General features: G+C 44.4%; 1 protein-coding gene across 3 annotated transcripts in view; it reads left to right on the forward strand.

The window, feature by feature from the left end:
* LOC117749660 (partitioning defective 3 homolog) overlaps positions 1-18,133 on the forward strand; it is a 309,108-nt gene continuing 290,975 nt past the window's right edge. For all 3 annotated transcript variants that reach the window (XM_034560341.1, XM_034560342.1, XM_034560343.1), the window contains exon 1: positions 1-334. In XM_034560341.1, the coding sequence (XP_034416232.1) occupies positions 20-334 (315 nt within the window). In that variant the 5' untranslated portion in view covers positions 1-19. The remainder of the gene's footprint in view (positions 335-18,133) is intronic.

Consider the following 18,133-nt stretch of genomic DNA (forward strand, 5'->3'; position numbering starts at 1 on the left):
TCCGCCGCCTGCCGGATCAATGCTGGGCTCTCCACCCCTCTCCCTCGTCTTCCTCCTCCGAGGACGCAGCTGGGCACCGAGACAACTTCTCTTCGACCTCGTCGTCGCAACCACCGAGGATTTGAGTTTTGTTTTGGCCTTCGCTCGCCGGGGACGGTCCCCGTCGCCCTGGCGCGGCTCTTTCCTCGTTGGGATTAACGCGGCGCAGGGTGCCATGAAAGTGACGGTGTGCTTCGGGAGGACCGGGTGGTCGTCCCGTGTGGAGATGGGAATATACAAGTCCACAGCCTCATCGAGGCAGGCGGCCATGAGGTACAAGAAGGCGATCGCGAAGGTAAGCCCCACGTGCGCAGCCCCGCTGCTCCGGCGTGTGCTTTGCGTAACGTCCCGCGGAGCCTCGACATGGCGCTTTTTTTCACGGCCAAAAGAAGGGAGCAAAGTGGCTGCCCCGCTGTTAACGGAGCCGGTGAGGCCCCCAGCCCCCCCCCCCCGGAGGAAGGGGGGGAAACTATCATTGCAATATCGAAAGTGACGCTCTGGAGGGCACAAACAAAAAAAAAGTTGTGAAGCATATGGACCGTCTCTCTGTGTGGGAAACACTGCTACTGTAGTTGTACTGGCCTCAAAGGTGGGAGAACGGAGTCATCCAGGTGTGTGTGTGTGTGTGTGAGAGAGTTTGTGTTGTGTGTGTGTGCGTGACATATTATACTATGTCACCGTTTGTGCAACCACTCAAACAACAACAATTTGAGTTACAAATATAATATACTATCATGTAGGTACACTGTTGGATACACATTATAATGTGTGTGTGTGTGTGTGTGTGTGTGTGTGTGTGTGTGCGTGCATGTCCCAATCCGTTGTTATATAAAACGTGCAAGAGTGTGCATTGGTGGAGGAACTCTGCTTTGCGCTGACCAGAAAAGAAAAACAAGTTTTAAAGTTCGTGGACTACCGAAGACGAGGGAACGCACGAGTGTGTGGAACCCCCCCCCCCCCCCCCCCCCCCCCCCCCCCCCCCCCCCCCCCCCCCCCCCCCCCCCCCCCCCCCCCCCCCCCCCCCCCCCCCCCCCCCCCCCCCCCCCCCCCCCCCCCCCCCCCCCCCCCCCCCCCCCCCCCCCCCCCCCCGTGCCGAGTTTGAATGAGGCCCGAGTAGCACACTGATTGCTTTTTCCTTTTTGTGGGTTTCTAGTGTCTGCGCTTTGAGGCCCATTAACTGACTAATCTAATGAATGACCTCAAGTGAGGTGCTGTTCCTGTGGTTAGAGACAGCGCTCTCTCTTTGCCATGTGGTATTACCGTGAGACCTCTTTGCAAGCCACTGGAGTACCTGGACCAACCCCCTCTCTGTTTGAGAGAGACATCCCAGAGTGAGGCCATGGCATGGTCTGGGTTTGATGGAACAAAAATCAATGTTTTTTCCCCCTCTTCAGCACATTTCTCAGGGAGACTTCTCTTCACACCTCAGCTCCATGGCGACAGGTGAAATACCGTCGACCTCCTGGAAAATATTCCCATTGATTCATATTCATGCCTCGGCAGTATATCTTTACCACTGAAGCCAAACAGTGACAAAGTAGGTCAACATTAACGCTAGTGCTTCAAGAGCACTTCTTCCTTGCAGACACACTAGCGATCACACACACACACACACACACACACGCACGCACACACACTCCTGTTCACCAGTGCTTGTTGGGTTTTCCATGGTTCAGCAGAACGGAGGCGACTGGTCCATTGATCCATGCAGTGTAAATGTAGAAGTGTAGGCTTCCCCTCTGGAGGACACTTGGCTTGAGGTCAACATAACTACTGTATCACAGGCCAGCCAAGACCTTTGGACTACCGGAAGATGAGTTCAGGTCACATCAGTTGTATAACATTCCCCCTGCAGCTTCTGGACGCTTTGATGCGTGACTATTTTTTTTTAAAAGCGCAAAAGTGAGTTTTTATTTGTCTGCATTTAACAAAAACAAAAACAAATCACAAAAAACAAATCTGAATGCTCACTTTTGGCATTAAAACAACAGCATTAATCACGTCGTCTCCAGGGATCCAGCTATAGCATGAAGAACAGAGAAACAATTGACAAGTGAAGTAGGAGTCCGCCGCAGTTCAGAAGCCTCAGATTGCAAAGGCATATTTTGCACCTGAAGAGTGTTTAAAAAAGAAAAGAGTGTCCCACTGAAGTGCGGGTGCTACATTAGAATAAGTAAGCTATAATATGAAAGCTGCTTGTCGTTTGGTTCATATTTTCAGGACCAAGTGGGAAAAAAAAGAGTTTGTTGGAACCGCACCAAACAATAAAAGGTGTGAAGCCCCTTTTAGACGAACTCAGGATTAAACACCTTTTGATTGACCTCTTTGTTGATCCATTTTATCCGGAGACAAAGAGTTTGCAGCCTCTAATCTCAGTGGTGTGTAAAACTTCTCCTCTCGGAATGAGCTGAGCCCAATGAAGACCATGTCACAGGCTGTTCCATCTTACCGGATCTCCTCCGGGGTCTCTCGAGGCCTGAGTGGGACCAGGAAGTACGAATCAATCAAGCCCTCGAGCACCGTTGAGCTCAGAGTCGATCTGGTCTCCAGTATGCACAGTCATGAAGGAGTTGTGCTAATTGGCTTTTCAAGCTTCTCATCCTGCCTTTCGGTTCCCCATTGCTGTTGTTTTCAGCACTTGGCCAGTCAAGTAATAACTGAGTGTTTCGCGCATTTATTTGAGTCACGTAAGCAGGAGCAATATGAAGATGTGTTGTTGTTGTGGGCTTTCCTTTTTGCCATACGAAAATACGCGTAGCCGTGACTTGGAGGTTCAGATCTTTGCTCGTCCTCGCACAGTCTGATTTCCCGTTTACTGCACCGGCTGAGACGTAAAGCTAAATACTATTTGAAACACTGGATCCCTAATTTGTGGCTCTAACTCTCGGAAGGGCTGCGTCTCCAGATCCCATTTGTCTCCTACTTTCCCACAGTTACTCAACCTAAATGGTGGCTCAGGCATTCAAAGCACATAATTCCCCCCTCACTATATTCCACAAATTCGGGCTTTGCAGACATGTCACAGCTAAGTCAAGTTGTTGAAATACAGATGGAGAGATGAAGACTGAAGCAAAAACAAAGTCCTCCTCTCTGATTACACGCTACATCAGCAGCATATTATGAGCATGTGGCCTTTGGTTCCAGCATGTCTGAAGACAAGTCCACGAGGTTATGATGTATCTTTATAGCACGTACAGATGCATGTGACCTCAATCACAAAATAGTGAAAGGTGGTAAAAGTGGTTGATTAACAGTAATCGTGTCCACAGCTGACACAGTGAAGTAACTGTTAAACCAAGATAAAGTAACAGTTGGAATCATCTGAATAAGTGTACAGACTGGAAGCACGAATAGCAGTTTTTACACTGTTTTTTTTGATGATTTTTGATGAACACATTAGTAAGATTTAGAGATGTGCTTGGAGCCAGGCTAGCTGTTTCCCCTTTTGTTTCCAGAATTTATGCTAAGCTAAGCTAATTGACGGCTGGCGGTAGCTTCATATTTAGTATTTCCCCCTCAAAAAATTCAAACTATCTTTAAGTCTTGTTTTGAAAAATAAAAAGTTCACTTTAAAGTGGTCTTTCGCTCCCACCAGTTGAGAACTGGGTAGACGTCTTACGGTTACGGCTCAACAGCTGTGAGTCTTTAATTTATTTGTTCATTTTAAGGTTTTATTTACTCAGTGGAAAACATCCATGAAGATTCTGCAAAACAATAAAAACAGAAATGGGGAAGTGAACAATTGTCTTATATGTGCTGCATTAAGTAACAGGCCTTTTGCACTCAAAAGAACCAGATGGCAGCGACATATTGGCTGTGCAGTATATCTTCCGTACATCTTCTTGGAGCCGCAGCGTGAGCACGCTGACTGCACACCTAGCAGGCGGCATGCTGCTGACCCCTCGTCCTTGTCATGTCAAAGCAAGTTGGCTGTTGAGCAACTGTCTGCTCGACCTGGTGAGAAACAAATACGACGTTGGAGGGCCGCTCCCTACAGCAATGTCTTGGGAACTAGACTCTTTTCTGCTGCGGGGCAAAGCTAAGACAAGTTAGCATCTGTCTGTGACATGATGTTTGAAGCGCTGATTGTTGATTTTGGAGGGGGGAAAAAGAGAAGACAGGACACCCTTCAAAACACATAGCTATTTGTTTCATGGCCTTTTCAAAGAAGTGACTATAGCAATGCCGTTATGTGGAAAGTTCCATCAGCCTCTACTAAAAGTACAACAAGAGTGTTTAGTCCTCATCTGTTCTGAGGTGAGGGCTCAACAAGCCAGTGAGTGGACTGTACAAGGCGGAGCTGTGTAGGCCCTTCAGGGTGATGGGATGCAATGTGATTGATGGTAACTGAGTAAGAGTAGGCCGGTTCAACTGTGGTCAAGCAGCAGCGATTTCCTAGAGTTTGTCTCCACCACAGCAGGGAACAAAGTTTTCTCCTCTGGCCTTTTCCTTCAGTTTTCTATCCCTTTACTATCTTCATCTCTCTTTTCTTTCTTCCTTTCTTCTCCTTTTTGGTTTTCCAGCCGACTGAGCAGCGTCCTTGCTTTTGTGCTAACTCCTTCCAGGCAGTGGCGGATTTAGCAAATTGGGGGCCCAAGGCGAAGGTATGTATGGGGGCCCCCATCCGATCTTTAAAAGAGAACGAAAAAAGATTTAACCGACTGAATGGTGGATAGGCAGGTAAAGCTAATCTACAGGGAAGTAAAGGTTGGAGAGGAAAAAAAAAAAACCTTCCCCTTTAAACCCTGCATACACTTCTTTACTCCAAAATGAAGATGGTAAGCAGAGAACCATTTTCTCACAGGTCTTCACACCAACATGATGCGCAGATGTAGGAGCTGTACCTGTAAAATAATAATGATAGTAATAATAAAAAACATTGTCACCAACTAACAATATGGTCTATGAACAAAATTAGCATATTTCTTCTATCATGAAGTGAGAGGATAACAAAAAACAACAGCATTCCATCATTGGGATTAAGAAATATGATTTTTTGACTCACCAAAGCCCCATCATCGACATCATCGTTGTCAACGTCGTCAATAACACTGTGGGTGACGGTGGGCGGTCCTCTTCATCGTCTTGGGTAACGTCGTTATCCTCACCTAGCGCCACTTCACAGCTAGCTGCAGCTGTAGAGGCGTGTTCAACGCTGTGGGCGTTCCTGCCTGTATCCCCAGTAGCCGTAAAAAGTGTGTCATCTTTGGCAGCGTTTCTAAATATTTATCGGCGTCTTTTCTTTTTTTTCTTTTAATTGAGCTGCTTGGATAACTTCGTTTCATTTTTGCTTTTATTCTTGTCTTGCTTCTGAATCGTCCTCCTGTCACTGTGTTTATCTTTCGCGCCGCGCACCTTTACGGACTAGTCCATTTCATGGTGAAAGTAGGGGGTGTAGGGACACGACAGATAACCATGAACTGGACATTTTAACTATTACTTCAACGTTTCACTGTATTTCTTAAGAATATTAACACAATTGACCATGATTTTGAAGCGTTCATGATGATAAGGGGCTTTTTCTTTTCTTTTTTTCTTTTTGAGGTTGGTTGGGGGCCCCCCTTCTACGACCACTGGTAGGGGGCCCCAAGCAGCCGCCTACCTATGCCTCTATGCCTCTAAGACCGCCTATGCTTCCAGGGGAATACTTGCCTGCCAGTCTTTGACTAAAACAACACACACCCGCTGCTCACCCGAATCACGAGTTGAAGTTTTGCCCAAGCATCCAGAAAAGATGTTCAGAACCTGCACGCTGCACGTCCCTTAATGCTTTCAGCGGAGATCTGACACAGGGGTTTAATCAATTTGAAGGAGTTTCTTGCTTTTTTTAACCAGCATGTTGAAGAGGGAGATCACCTCAGGTGCACTACAGAATCTGTAGAATCTGTAGCAATAATATAACTTGCAGTGGTTTTTGCAGAAAACACATTATACGGTGCAAAATAGCCTGTAATTTCCCATGGAGGCTGGTAACAGCCTGTTTATTGTCGTATGGTGGTGACAGTAAATGTTGGAGCAGACTAGTAGTTAAATACTATTCTAAAAAGAGAGATCCTAAAGTTCTACTTCAAATTGAAATTACTTCATTGTAAGTATAGTTCAGCAGGGTAGAAACTTATACAGTACAGCCCACAAGTAGCTGGACAATGACGTGCTCTTTTGTTATTTTCCACCCAAGCACATTTAGAAAGGACATGAAGCGGACTATAGGGTTTACTTTAGTTTTTCTAAGTGTTCTCATTCATATTGGATGAATGGTTCAGGGCCGGTGCACAGTGAAGCACAATGATTGTAAGCATACAGAAAGGGCAACCAAAGTAGTTTTTTTATTGACAAATATTTGGGATATTCATTACTGACAAATTCATTCACAAATTAAGAAATAGGTGACACAGTGGCTGGAGTGCCAACAGAGCAAATGTGTTGGCACTCAAACTTTGGTCTAAGTTAGTGCAGCTTGATAATTTGAGAGCACTGCCGTACAACCTGTCTGGCTGGCGAGCTTCCCTACTCACGTGGACGGCACCAAGGACAATGACACCACGCCGAGTCCCTTATCTTTCCCAAACAGTGTCTCTCTTCAGGGCCAAGCCGAGAGGGCTTCAGGGCTTCCCCGCGAGGTGCTTATATTGATATATTATACGGTATGTTTCAGGCAATTTGTCTGACTGTAGCTGCTAAAGACGACAATGCAAGCGGGCCGCATGCCATCATGGTAACTGCCAAAATCGAAGTATGCCACAGCAATGCCAAGACTCTGCGTGACCGGTTGTCTGGCTACATGTATTTGATGTTGGGGGCATTCAGGGTCGGTTTATGTTGTCACTGCTGATGTGATTTTACTACTTTACTATTTTTTTTGGTTTGCTGTGTTTGTGTTCCTGGCCATGGTTCTACATAACAGAAATTCCTTTTTGTTGTCAAATCATTAACATATTTAGCAGGACTGGACAGCGTGGCAAGAAGCTCAAGGGGAATTTGTGGGTGTGTACATGGATGCCATAGCCATGTTTTCAATACCATTGTTCTTCAATGATTATTTTCTCATGCATAGCACGTTTTGACCACTCTGATACATCGAGCACAGGCTCTCCCGGCCCACGGCCTTGTGACGTCAGGGACTCCGTCTCGTTATCTGAACTCGCCGGTTCAGATAAAGGAGCTAATGATTAGCCTGAACCGGTGGAAGCGAGACAATAGCAGCAATGCACTGCACTTGATCTCGCGTAACTTAGACGTGCGCTTGTGTCGTGAGGCTTCTCGTCATAGCACCAGAGAGTGAGAGTGTCCGAAACGCCCCGACGTTCTACCGTTCTACCGTAATACCGGTTGTTGTTCCGATGAAATGTTGCAGCTGCTTATTGATGCTCTGACAAAACTGAATTTTGTTAATATTGACCCAGACCAGATTTTAACCCCCTGTCCTCCTGATCTGGAGGCAGCTGCGTACAACCGCTGTGCCACAATGGTGCAACAATAGCTTCGATTTCTGTCTTTTTTGTCTCCCATCTCTCTTTCTTATCACTCCTGCTTACCCCTCTCGATCCATTCCCATTCACCTCTAACGCTCCCTTTTGTTATCACAGATTAGTCACCAGAAGATAATGGCTTTGCTTTGGGAAAGGTTAGCATTAAGCTCCTTTCATGTAATTCTGTTGACCTGGCTGGTAACCACATATGGGGAGTCAGAGGAATTGGTTTCACCACAGACAACTGAGACACAGGAGAGAAAGGCAGAATAAGTGGTAATCTTTAGTCATACAAAACCCTCTTACTGATAACGCTGCTCAATATTAGAGGGGTTATTGTTCCTCCTAACCCATTTTATGTCCTCTGTCTTCTTGTCTGCTGTATTCAAGATAAATTGTCTGTTGGTTGGGAGTTGAGAAAATTAAAAAAGCTACTTTCCCCTGTGCTGTCAAACCAACCCTCTCCTTATTATGATGCATTAAAAAAGCTACTTTCCCCTGTGCTGTCAAACCAACCCTCTCCTTATTCTGATGCATATGGCTGAAAGTTGGACCACATAATCCATGTTGTATTTTTGTAGACATTGTTCTTTAATGGAACATTTGAGCAAGGTAACACGCTGTTGAAATTAAATGTATTTCATGCAGAAAGGTCCAACAATATGCTTGCTAATGCTGCTAAAATGGAAAAGCACTTTCAACCCAACACATTCTTAAAGGGTGTTTTGAAGGCTTCCACTGTCTACACTTTGCACGGCTTAACATGGCCCCCACCCCCTGTTTCTGCTCTTAAAATGTACACAGGCATTACGTTTTCATTCAGTAATGGTATAGGCTTCTGTAGATCAGGAGAAGCTCCTAGATCTGACCCTGTGAAGAGGAGAAGCTTTCCCTCAGCTTTTATATACATATATAGAGGGAGAGCTGCTCTGGCGTCAGAAATAATCAAATTGGTTCACTTAAACTTCAGTGGGTGCAGCCAGGGAAACACAGCACTGTGGAATGGCAACCTAACGGTATGAATTATACAGACATAATGAAGGCTAGTCAGGGTAATTGATGACTTTTGATCATGAGCAATATTTCAGGTAGCAGCAAGAAAGAGAGATTTATGATCTCAGCAGCTTCTTGCTCTCTTGCTTTTACAACGGGCTTTAAGGTTTCTAAGCCAGAAAAATAATAGTTATAATGATTCTGCAACATCTAACTCAACCACTGAGATTATTTCTGCCCTGAGAGCAGTTTGCCTTCTTGAAAAACAAAACAAAAAATTTCCATATTCCAGATGTAGGACAAGAATCGATGGTGACTTATGACATGCTTGACTGGCTGGCCGACCACAGAGTCAAAGAAGTGGAGTGGTCTCCATTAACAACCCACCCACACACCATGGTGTGGGGAGAGCCGTATACTGTACATTTGCTTCACTTATCCATGAAGTGTGTGTTGTTCTACATGATGACATAGTTACATCGCCCAAGGAGGTTGTGCTTTTGGTTCAGTTAGTCTGTTTTTTCAGCAGGGTTACGGAAAATCTACGGGCTCGATTTGGTGGAAGGGTTTAGTATCGGCAAATGAAGAACCAATTAAATGTTGGTGTAAATCCGAATCACGGGGCGGATTCACAATTCTTTTTGATTTGGAAAAGAATTAGCCCATTTCCATTTTCGTTTTGGGTACAGTAGCCCTCTGAAGTGCCTGCAGTTGTTGCTCTTGTTTTTCCCACCCCACGCCTCAATGAGATGACAATTCCTGACTCCAGCTGGATCCAACTGTGTGTGCAAGTTGTAGCAAAGGCCAACTATGTGGTTTGCGGTGTTTCGACATGCAGGCCACGCCAGGCCCTCTTGGGTGTGATCCACTATTTTGTCAACAGCTTATTTCTGTGGCCACGATTGCAGTTACTGAGCACTGAGTTACTGAAGCACAAGCGTGGTGTGTTTGTTGAGGAATTAAGAACAAGACCTTGTAATGATTGTCTTTCAGATGGAAGACCGGATACATTTCTTACGTAACCTTATGTATTGACAAGGAGATCTTCTAGACCCTTTCCTGTTGCGATGCAAGAATATTTGGTTTGTAGCACTAGGACAGAATAATTTCTTTCTTTGTTGCTTCTAGATACTTTATTTTTAAACCTTAATTGGATGCTTATTAATGCACTATGCCCAAAGAACTGTGACACCCCGAAAAAAGGTCAACAACCCTAAATTAAAGATGATAACAACTTTAAAAATATAAATACAGTATTAGAATTTGAACTTTTTCTCAGTCTAAAAGCTTAAACTGCAATAGACATTTTGACTTTTAATGGCAAGCAAAGCACAGGTGGAACTAAGAACTTTAACGAGGGCTCTGTTCCATTTATGTGTATCAGTAAGTCATGACGGTGAGTCAGCGTTCACAATACCAAGCCCACAGAACGAGTACACATGAATGGAATGCAGCCCAATGTTAGGCCATTAATTACCCTTCAGCAGTCCCTGCTATGACTAGGTTAGTCATTTTTTGTGAAAAAGATAATCTAACGTTTTTTTCCCTTCTTTTTTGCCCCGAGTTTGCGTAACAACTTCTAAATGAGCAGATAGACAGAAAGCCTCGACGTTCACACCCAACACAAATGGAGCAACGTAAGCAATCATTTGGAGTTGTGTTTCAGGTCAGTTGACAAATGTAAATCCAGATTATTTTAACTATGTTTTATGAAAAAATGATGTCTCTTAGTTTGCCCTACTGTCATCACAAGCTAGCTAGCTTACGCTAAGGTTTTGCGACAAACTAGCTCCATGTTGCTGCGAATGAGCTGTCCATCCATCCATCCATTATCAGCCGCTTATCCGGGGTCGGGTCGCGGTGGCAGCAGGTTAAGCAGGCCGACCCAGGCTTCCCTCTCACCCGCAACACTTTCCAGCTCATTCTGGGGGATCCCGAGGCGTTCCACGGCCAGCCGGGAGATATAATCCCTCCAGCGTGTCCTCGGTCTTCACCGGGGTCTCCTACCAGTTGGACGTGCCCGGAAAACCTCTAATGGGAGGCGTCCAGGAGGCATCCTGACTAGATGCCCGAACCACCTCAGCTGACTCCTTTCGACACGAAGGAGCAGCGACTCGACTCCAAGCTCCCCCCTGATGTCCGAGCTCCTTACCCTATCTCTAAGGCTGAGCCCGGCCACCCTACGGAGGAAGCTCATTTCGGCCGCTTGTATCTGAGATCTCGTTCTTTCGGTCACGACCCAGAGTTTGTGACCATAGGTGAGGGTTGGAACGTAGACCGACCAGTAAATGGAGAGCTTTGCCTTCCGGCTCTGCTCCCTCTTCACCAAGACCGACCGGTACAGCGCCTGTTTTACTGCTGCAGCCGCACCGATCCGCCTGTCGATCTCCCACTCCACCTTACCCTCACTCGTGAACAAGACCCCGAGATACTTGAACTCCTTCGCTTGGGGTAGGCAGTTTGCCCCCACCTGGAGGGAGCAATCCGCCGGTTTCCGGCAGAGTACCATGGCCTCAGATTTAGAGGTGCTAACTCTCATCCCTGCCGCTTCGCACTCGGCTGCAAAACGCCCCAGTGAATGCTGGAGGTCACGGTCCGAGGAGGCAAACAGGACCACATCATCCGGGAACAGCAGAGAGGCAATCCCGAGACTCCCGAACCGGATCCTCTCCGCCCCCCGTCTGCGCCTAGATATCCTGTCCATGAAGGTCACGAACAGGACCGGTGATAAAGGGCAGCCCTGGCGGAGGCCAACACCCACCGGGAACGTGTCTGACTTACTACCGAGGATACGAACACAGCTCCTACTGCAGGCGTACAGAGACCGGATGGCCCGTGCCAACGGGTCCGGCACCCCATACTCCTGCAGCACTCCCAACAAAAAACCCCGAGGGACCCGGTCGAAAGCCTTAAACTGGTTGGGCAAACTCCCAGGACCCCTCCAGTAATCTTGCGAGGGTAAAGAGCTGGTCCACTGTTCCACGACCGGGACGGAATCCGCACTGTTCGTCTTGAATCCGAGGTTCGACAAGGTGCAAATGAGCTAAAGATGCTAAAAAAAGGAACGCACATGTGGAAGTAAGAGCTTTAACAAGGGCTCTGTTCCTCGTGTTGCTGGCTAGCTGACCAAAGTAAGTCCGTCATTCATTGTCCTTGAAGCTCTGTTTCTGGAGAAACTGTGTGTGAGTCTGAGCTTGCTGGTGTCAACTTCCTTCTCCAGCTATCTAGCTAGTTTACTGCTTATTGGGTTTTCTTCGACCTAGCAAGCTGCCTGTTGCGGTAAATTATCTCAAGGTGCTAAAATGCTGCTGTGAGTTTACAGTTCTACAGTTGGGTGATAAATATTTGCGTGTTTATTACTATGAGCGGCCTATGTCACACTCACGCAGCAATGGACTGTATTTATTTGTTCACGTGTCAAAACTTTGTAGCCAAGCTTTAGCTTACTAAACTCCTTTTGTTACTCTTGTGACTATACTGTTTAACACAGGCTACTATTACACACACTGCTGCAGCAGGTTTTATTTGCTACTTAGGACAAATTACATTTGTTATCTCTTCTCAACTCTTTCTTTTTGCTTTTCTTTGACGTCTTTATCACCGGTGTTATCTCTCCCTGCATGACTCCCTTCTCATCCTCAAGGGAAAAGGTCAAAAAGGGTCTTTTAGCTAATTTGTCTTGCTGATTCCTCTTCTTTCTAACCTGACATGCAGTATCTTTATGGCAAATACCCTTTCTTTGGTCGTGAGGTGCACACAACAAAGCATACTAATCATTCTGTACAGGTTCCAGATTATCTGTTGGCTACATTGACTATGCATGGTGCAAGGATTTTAACCTGGAGACTGAGAAATGTGTGACTGAGGGATGTTAAATGGTAAGATTTTGCTTGCGTGCAGGCTTCCCCAAAAAGCAGTGCCCCTTTCGGGATTCAGTGCCATGCTCACGACCACTTTGTAAATACAGAGCTTGAGCACCTTATGAAGAAAACGCTGTCTGTACATGTGATGGGAAAACAGAATTCATTGCTAGTTGATTTTTCTGTAGTATTATTAGTTTGGAAGGATTAGAATGACTTGATTGTGCAATATAAAATTTGGAAATAGCCTACAACTTCAAAGTGGTCCTAAGGATTTTTCTGTCATTGGCCTTTGACCCCACTGATGCACTCTGGGCCTTTCAACCCTCTTACATGAAACACGCATGGAGTCTTTTTTTCGGTGGATAAAGTAAATTAACATGTCAGTGGCTGGACAGCGCTTTTATCAAACACCGTTCAACCTACATTTGATTTTGTTAGATGAGCTTGAATGATGGGAAACCTAATCAGCAATAGGTAATTCAGCATACTTGTGGAATCATTGTAATTTTATAAATACTAGCAGATTACTGTGCTAACTTCTAGGATACTAGTATATTAATAGGACACTAAAATACTAACTGCCAATGAGCTATGCATCATGGTCTGATGCTTTTGTAATAAAGACTTCAATGTGTTCAGCTCCAATTTAATTTTAAACTGGGTTTGGCTTTAGGACTTTTCAACATTCATTATTCATTTAGTATTCATAATCAGCATGAACTTAATTTTTCATGCTGTTGATACAGCAGTTCCCTGAATGCAGTTTAACCTGATTAACTTAGCCAGGTGTCTTTCAAACTGCTCATCTATTGATCTGCCATAATTGTCCTCATGACCCGTTCCCTAATGGTCTGGAATCTATTATTTTGTCTGTCAAGCTTAGGGCACTACTTCATTTCCTTTGCTAAATAACTGAATAATCTCTCCCCTGTGATATATTCACTTCCTCTAGTCTCCATTGTTTTGCATATGCTGCAAACACATTTGCAACCAAACCTGCTCTTTTCTGAAAAGTATCTGTTCATAACGGTCCGAAATAGGATATCACATTGAAACAATTTTTCAATGTATGCGGTTTGCACTATTGCTCATTCAAATTCTTTGAAAAAGAAATGATGTCACCGCTTATACATTGACAACTGGCATTTCTATTAATCTGTTTGTGTGGAGCTTTCAAAACATCTGCCCACTAATATACCCTCTCAAACATCCAGACAGAACTGTGAAATGAAAATAGCATGCTCAGGGCTACAGGAGAGAAATAAATCCTGAATGTTAGATGAGCTTAGACATTGGCGGGACGGTGGGATATTACAGTCATTTGGACCAATTTATTGTGAAGCAAGCAGGGCAGTATGAATAGAGGGATAGGACAAGTTTGCTACCATGCTAAAGTGGATTATTTTCTTTGTGAAGTTAATGAACGCAAGGGAAAAGGTTTTTGCAGATTTTGTGCTCTGGAGCTTAAAGTATTTTAAATCAAAGTTAGGACTTACCTTGCTGGGAATTCACTCTTGTCTGTTCTCAGGGCATTGATTCAAGAGTTTCTGTTGTGAAAATATACTAAAGCAGTCAGGGATTCAGTGGGGCTTAATTGATGAATGATCTTTTACCGTAGATTGGGTTGTTTCTGGTGTGTTCCCATTCAAATGTCCTATCGAGTGGACGAGTAGGATTTTGAATATTCTCACTTAGCTGGAAATCCCTGATACACACTAAATATGTTTGGCAGACATCTGCTAACATTCTTGACTTGCATAAATCTAGTTTTAATTTGCTGATGCAATTTTTCCTGTTTGTTGCTATGCATTGCTATTCGACTTTGGCTAGAGCTTCACTTTGCACAGCCTTTTGAGTAAGTTAATGAGTTCTTCATTGCGCTCAAATAAGGACCATTTTGTGATTGCAGCTCAAGGCAACCAAGTTTTTTTTAGGGAGAAATTATTCAGAGATGACTTTTTGTCATGTCGACCGAGATGCCTTTTATTTGAACTGACATGCACCTAGAAGAGCTATAGTATGATTATGAATGGTTTGCTTTTTGGTTTCATGCACACCTATGGTGAGCCAAATCAAACACAAAGAAATGACATCCTGTCACTACTTTGCTGCAAGGATGGCTCCACTATATGGTCAATATCTGACTGTAATCAGGCTTGGCGCTCTGACAAATTGATAATAATCGGAAGTCCATACAGAAGAAAGCGAGCAGCACAAACTTAATGCTGAAAAATGTAATTATCTTGATTTGTTGAATTATAAAACCATATTATTGCTGGCATCGGCCTGTCTTTGTGCATCTAGTGTAGATATACTGATATAGAGGTGCTAGTGTTCAGTCATTGTGCAGAAGATGCGTGTGTAGACACAGATGCACCAACTACGAGATCATCCCAAAACACTAAGCTGTGGGCTCAAGTGTAGACTTAGCATGACTCTGTGTTTCCGCAAATGAGTTGTAAATTCAGCTCATCTGGTTTGGATGGCCAACAGAGATTTCGCTGATGAATATGTTAAGACACTGATTTATCGGTGCAGAGTAATTTCCTGCCCAGACATTATTTTCTGGTCCCAGAACATGTTTCAGTATCATAAGTTGTTACTTGGACCTTGAAATGGGGTCAATCAGTACAGAGTAACGAAGTGCGGCTGGAAGACATGGGAACTATTTAAATGTTAAATCGGGGTCGGTCACAGTGCGTTCATGTGTTTGTTCTGACCTATCTGAGTGGGTTATGATTCATTACTTTTCAAATATAACTAGGAGCTTGTATTTCACACACATGTCCATTACCCTTTGACCAAGTTGTCCCTGTGATAATGTGCTGCAGTCTGAGGAATCTCAAACAGTTAATATAAGAACTTGTAGGACTAAAGAGTTTTCTGCGGCACATTTTCTCATGGTCTTATAACAAAAACATTAGTGAAAGTTAGCATGCTAAACATGTTCTGTCATTACCCCTTCATAACAACAATTGAGGCTTACTTGAAAGATGTCATGAGGAATCATGGGTTGGTATTTGTCTTTCTGCTCGGGCTACAGTACATTGATAACATGGATTTCTGGTCCTCGTCTGTTTTCTGAGACTGTGAGGATGCTGACTTGTCACTCACAGGCCAACCGCCTCATACCCTATGATTAGGGATCAGTAGTGCCTCAGGGCAGGAGACTGCCTGCAAATAGCATCTGGTTCCTGCAAACAGATCCCCACATCTCCAAAATGTGCCTAAACGATGGTGACCAGATATGATGCTGATTGTGCAGCCTTTGGTTGAATGAAAATACATCTACTGCATTTAATTCTAATTATGTGTACATTGGAGGGAATGTATTTGCAGGATATAATTATGCCTTTTCTCAATACAAAAAAACGTGTATCAAGACAGTGTGCTTTTAAAAAAGAAGTGGTCTATGCCTACAGGGTAATGCAGTAGCCTAACTCTTGAAAACAGTCAGAACTTTACTGTGAGCATAAAAGGGTTCTTTCTTCACCTATGTCGGTTGTAGCTTTTCACTTCAGCCCAGTCAATTTTTTGCAGAAGGCAGATTGGCTGTGAGTGTTTGGTGTCTTAGATTACATTACACCACCACGCAGTCTTCTACTACCTCTGACAACTTGTGTCACACAACACATCCTCCATCTTCACCTGTCAGACACTGCAACTTCCTTGCAAATGAATGTATGTTTGTGTTGATCGTCCTAGAGAGAGTATGTGGGTGTATGTGAATACCTACGTTTCCGTGTGTGTGTTGTGAGGTTTAGGTGAATGATCTGGTTGAGCCGGTTTCCTCCTGTCAGTGTCTTAACAACCAAACAGATTTCCCAGCAACCCTTCTCATTGCAAATGACAGAGCGCCCCAAGGCACCTAAACTTTCATCATCTCTTGTTATTCTGTTGCCTGCAGTTTTCCCAAGAAAATCTCAACCTGCCTCAGTTCGCAGTTGATTCAGGGCCAAATTTGAGCTCTTACTTTACACATTAATGATTTGCCAAAACCAAGCAAAAACTCCTTTGTTACGCTAAACTTTGAGCATATCACCTCTCGTCATATGTACTGTAGATCTTTATGACAGTCAGATCGTCCTTTGGAAACAAAACAGGTTCTCCAAATGGGAGGTGTTTTGTTTCTTCATTGGCCAGGAATCGATAGAAAAATGCACTGCATTGGTTTGTGCCTGGCTGTACATTCTAGCTCAGAGGTAAACACCAGTCCACTTGAACTCCCTCTGCTGTATCAACCTAGAACTGTTTACAGTGGTCTCTTTATCTTCACAAACTGACTGCATGAGAATCTGCCACAATTTCCCTTGCGTACTCTCCACCCCTGCACTTCTACTCCTACCACCACCACCCCGTGATGCACATATACCCTGAAGTCAAAGTGAAACAGACGTTTTCCCTCCTTAGTGGCTCTCCTCTCACATCAAGCCTTCAACTCTGGTGGTCCTAAAGAGAGATTAATGGGCTCTCCTCCATCACTCACTGACTGAGAACAGCTTCAGTGTAAGTACTGGGCGGAGGGGAAGGAGGGGTGATGGAGCAGCAAGGGGATTGTAGGAAGTCAAACAGATACTTTGGCATTCGCATCACCTTGCATCTCACAGCAACGTTGTTGGCGTTGCTGTTTGTGTGTTTGTGTCGGCTCATGGCACATCATAGAGAGAAGGAGAAAACAAGCGCAGTATGAAATAACATAACGCACAGTAACACCACTGCTGTCCCCATGGGGCAGGGTGAAAAGAAAACTTTACGGTCCTCATGGAAGTGTCCATGTTCCTCACACTTGTAGCTCTGAGCTGGTTTGAATCGATCGCTGCTAGTTATTTTCAGCTCAGCGGCACCGTGTCTTCATGCACAGCCAAAGAGAATGAAATGTATCGAGGTTGCTTTATATTACAGTCTTGTTTCAAGCATCAGCAGGTTCTGAAATTACCTCGTATGGGATGCGTGTGGGTGTGTAGAAGCTTGTGTGTGAACATTTCTACTCTCCCTGGCGTAATTGTGTCCCTAATTCACTCGTCGATAAACACTGAGCTCATTAGATTTAACCTTGCAGCACAGCCTCTGGTGCTTTCTCTCAACATCTTCTTTATTCTCTCTCAACCTCCTTCCCCTCTCATCACCTCCCTTTGTTGTCTTCCCTCTTTTTCTATCCTCCTTTTACACCCTCCCCAGTGTTTCCTGTATTTACTTTTACCCTTTCTCCTTCTACATCATGTTTTTCTTCTTCTTCTCCATCTCTATCTATCAAGCTTTCTTTCTCTCATACCGTCTTTTAAAGTATCTCCTCTTTTCCCCGGTTCACAGTCAAAAGTCCATCTATTGAAAGGTCATTGCTTCCACAGTTCACTCATTATCTGATTATACATTGCATTAGCAGATATTGGAGACATTTTGTTACATATTTTAAGATATGAAAGCGAAGAACATGATGGTGGTCATGTTGAGACGTGAGCATGGCGTGGTGCACTACATTCCGAGGTTTTAAAGGTTGCATGGCTCGTCCATTAGCTAACAGGAGAAAGTAGCAGAGAGAAGTAGCAGAGAGAAGTAGCAGTAGTAGAGAGTAGCAGTAGTTAGTAATAGTAGTAGTGGTTAGTAGTAGTAGTAGTAGAGAATAGCAGTAGTTAGTATTAGTATTAGTATTAGTATTAGTAGTTAGTAGTAGTAGAGAGTAGCAGTAGTTAGTAGTAGTAGTAGTAGTAGTGGTTAGTAGTAGTAGTAGTAGTGGTTAGTAGTAGTGGTTAGTAGTAGTAGTAGTAGAGA

The sequence above is a fragment of the Cyclopterus lumpus genome, chromosome 20 (assembly GCF_009769545.1).
Source record: "Cyclopterus lumpus isolate fCycLum1 chromosome 20, fCycLum1.pri, whole genome shotgun sequence".
Lineage (NCBI taxonomy): Eukaryota > Metazoa > Chordata > Actinopteri > Perciformes > Cyclopteridae > Cyclopterus > Cyclopterus lumpus.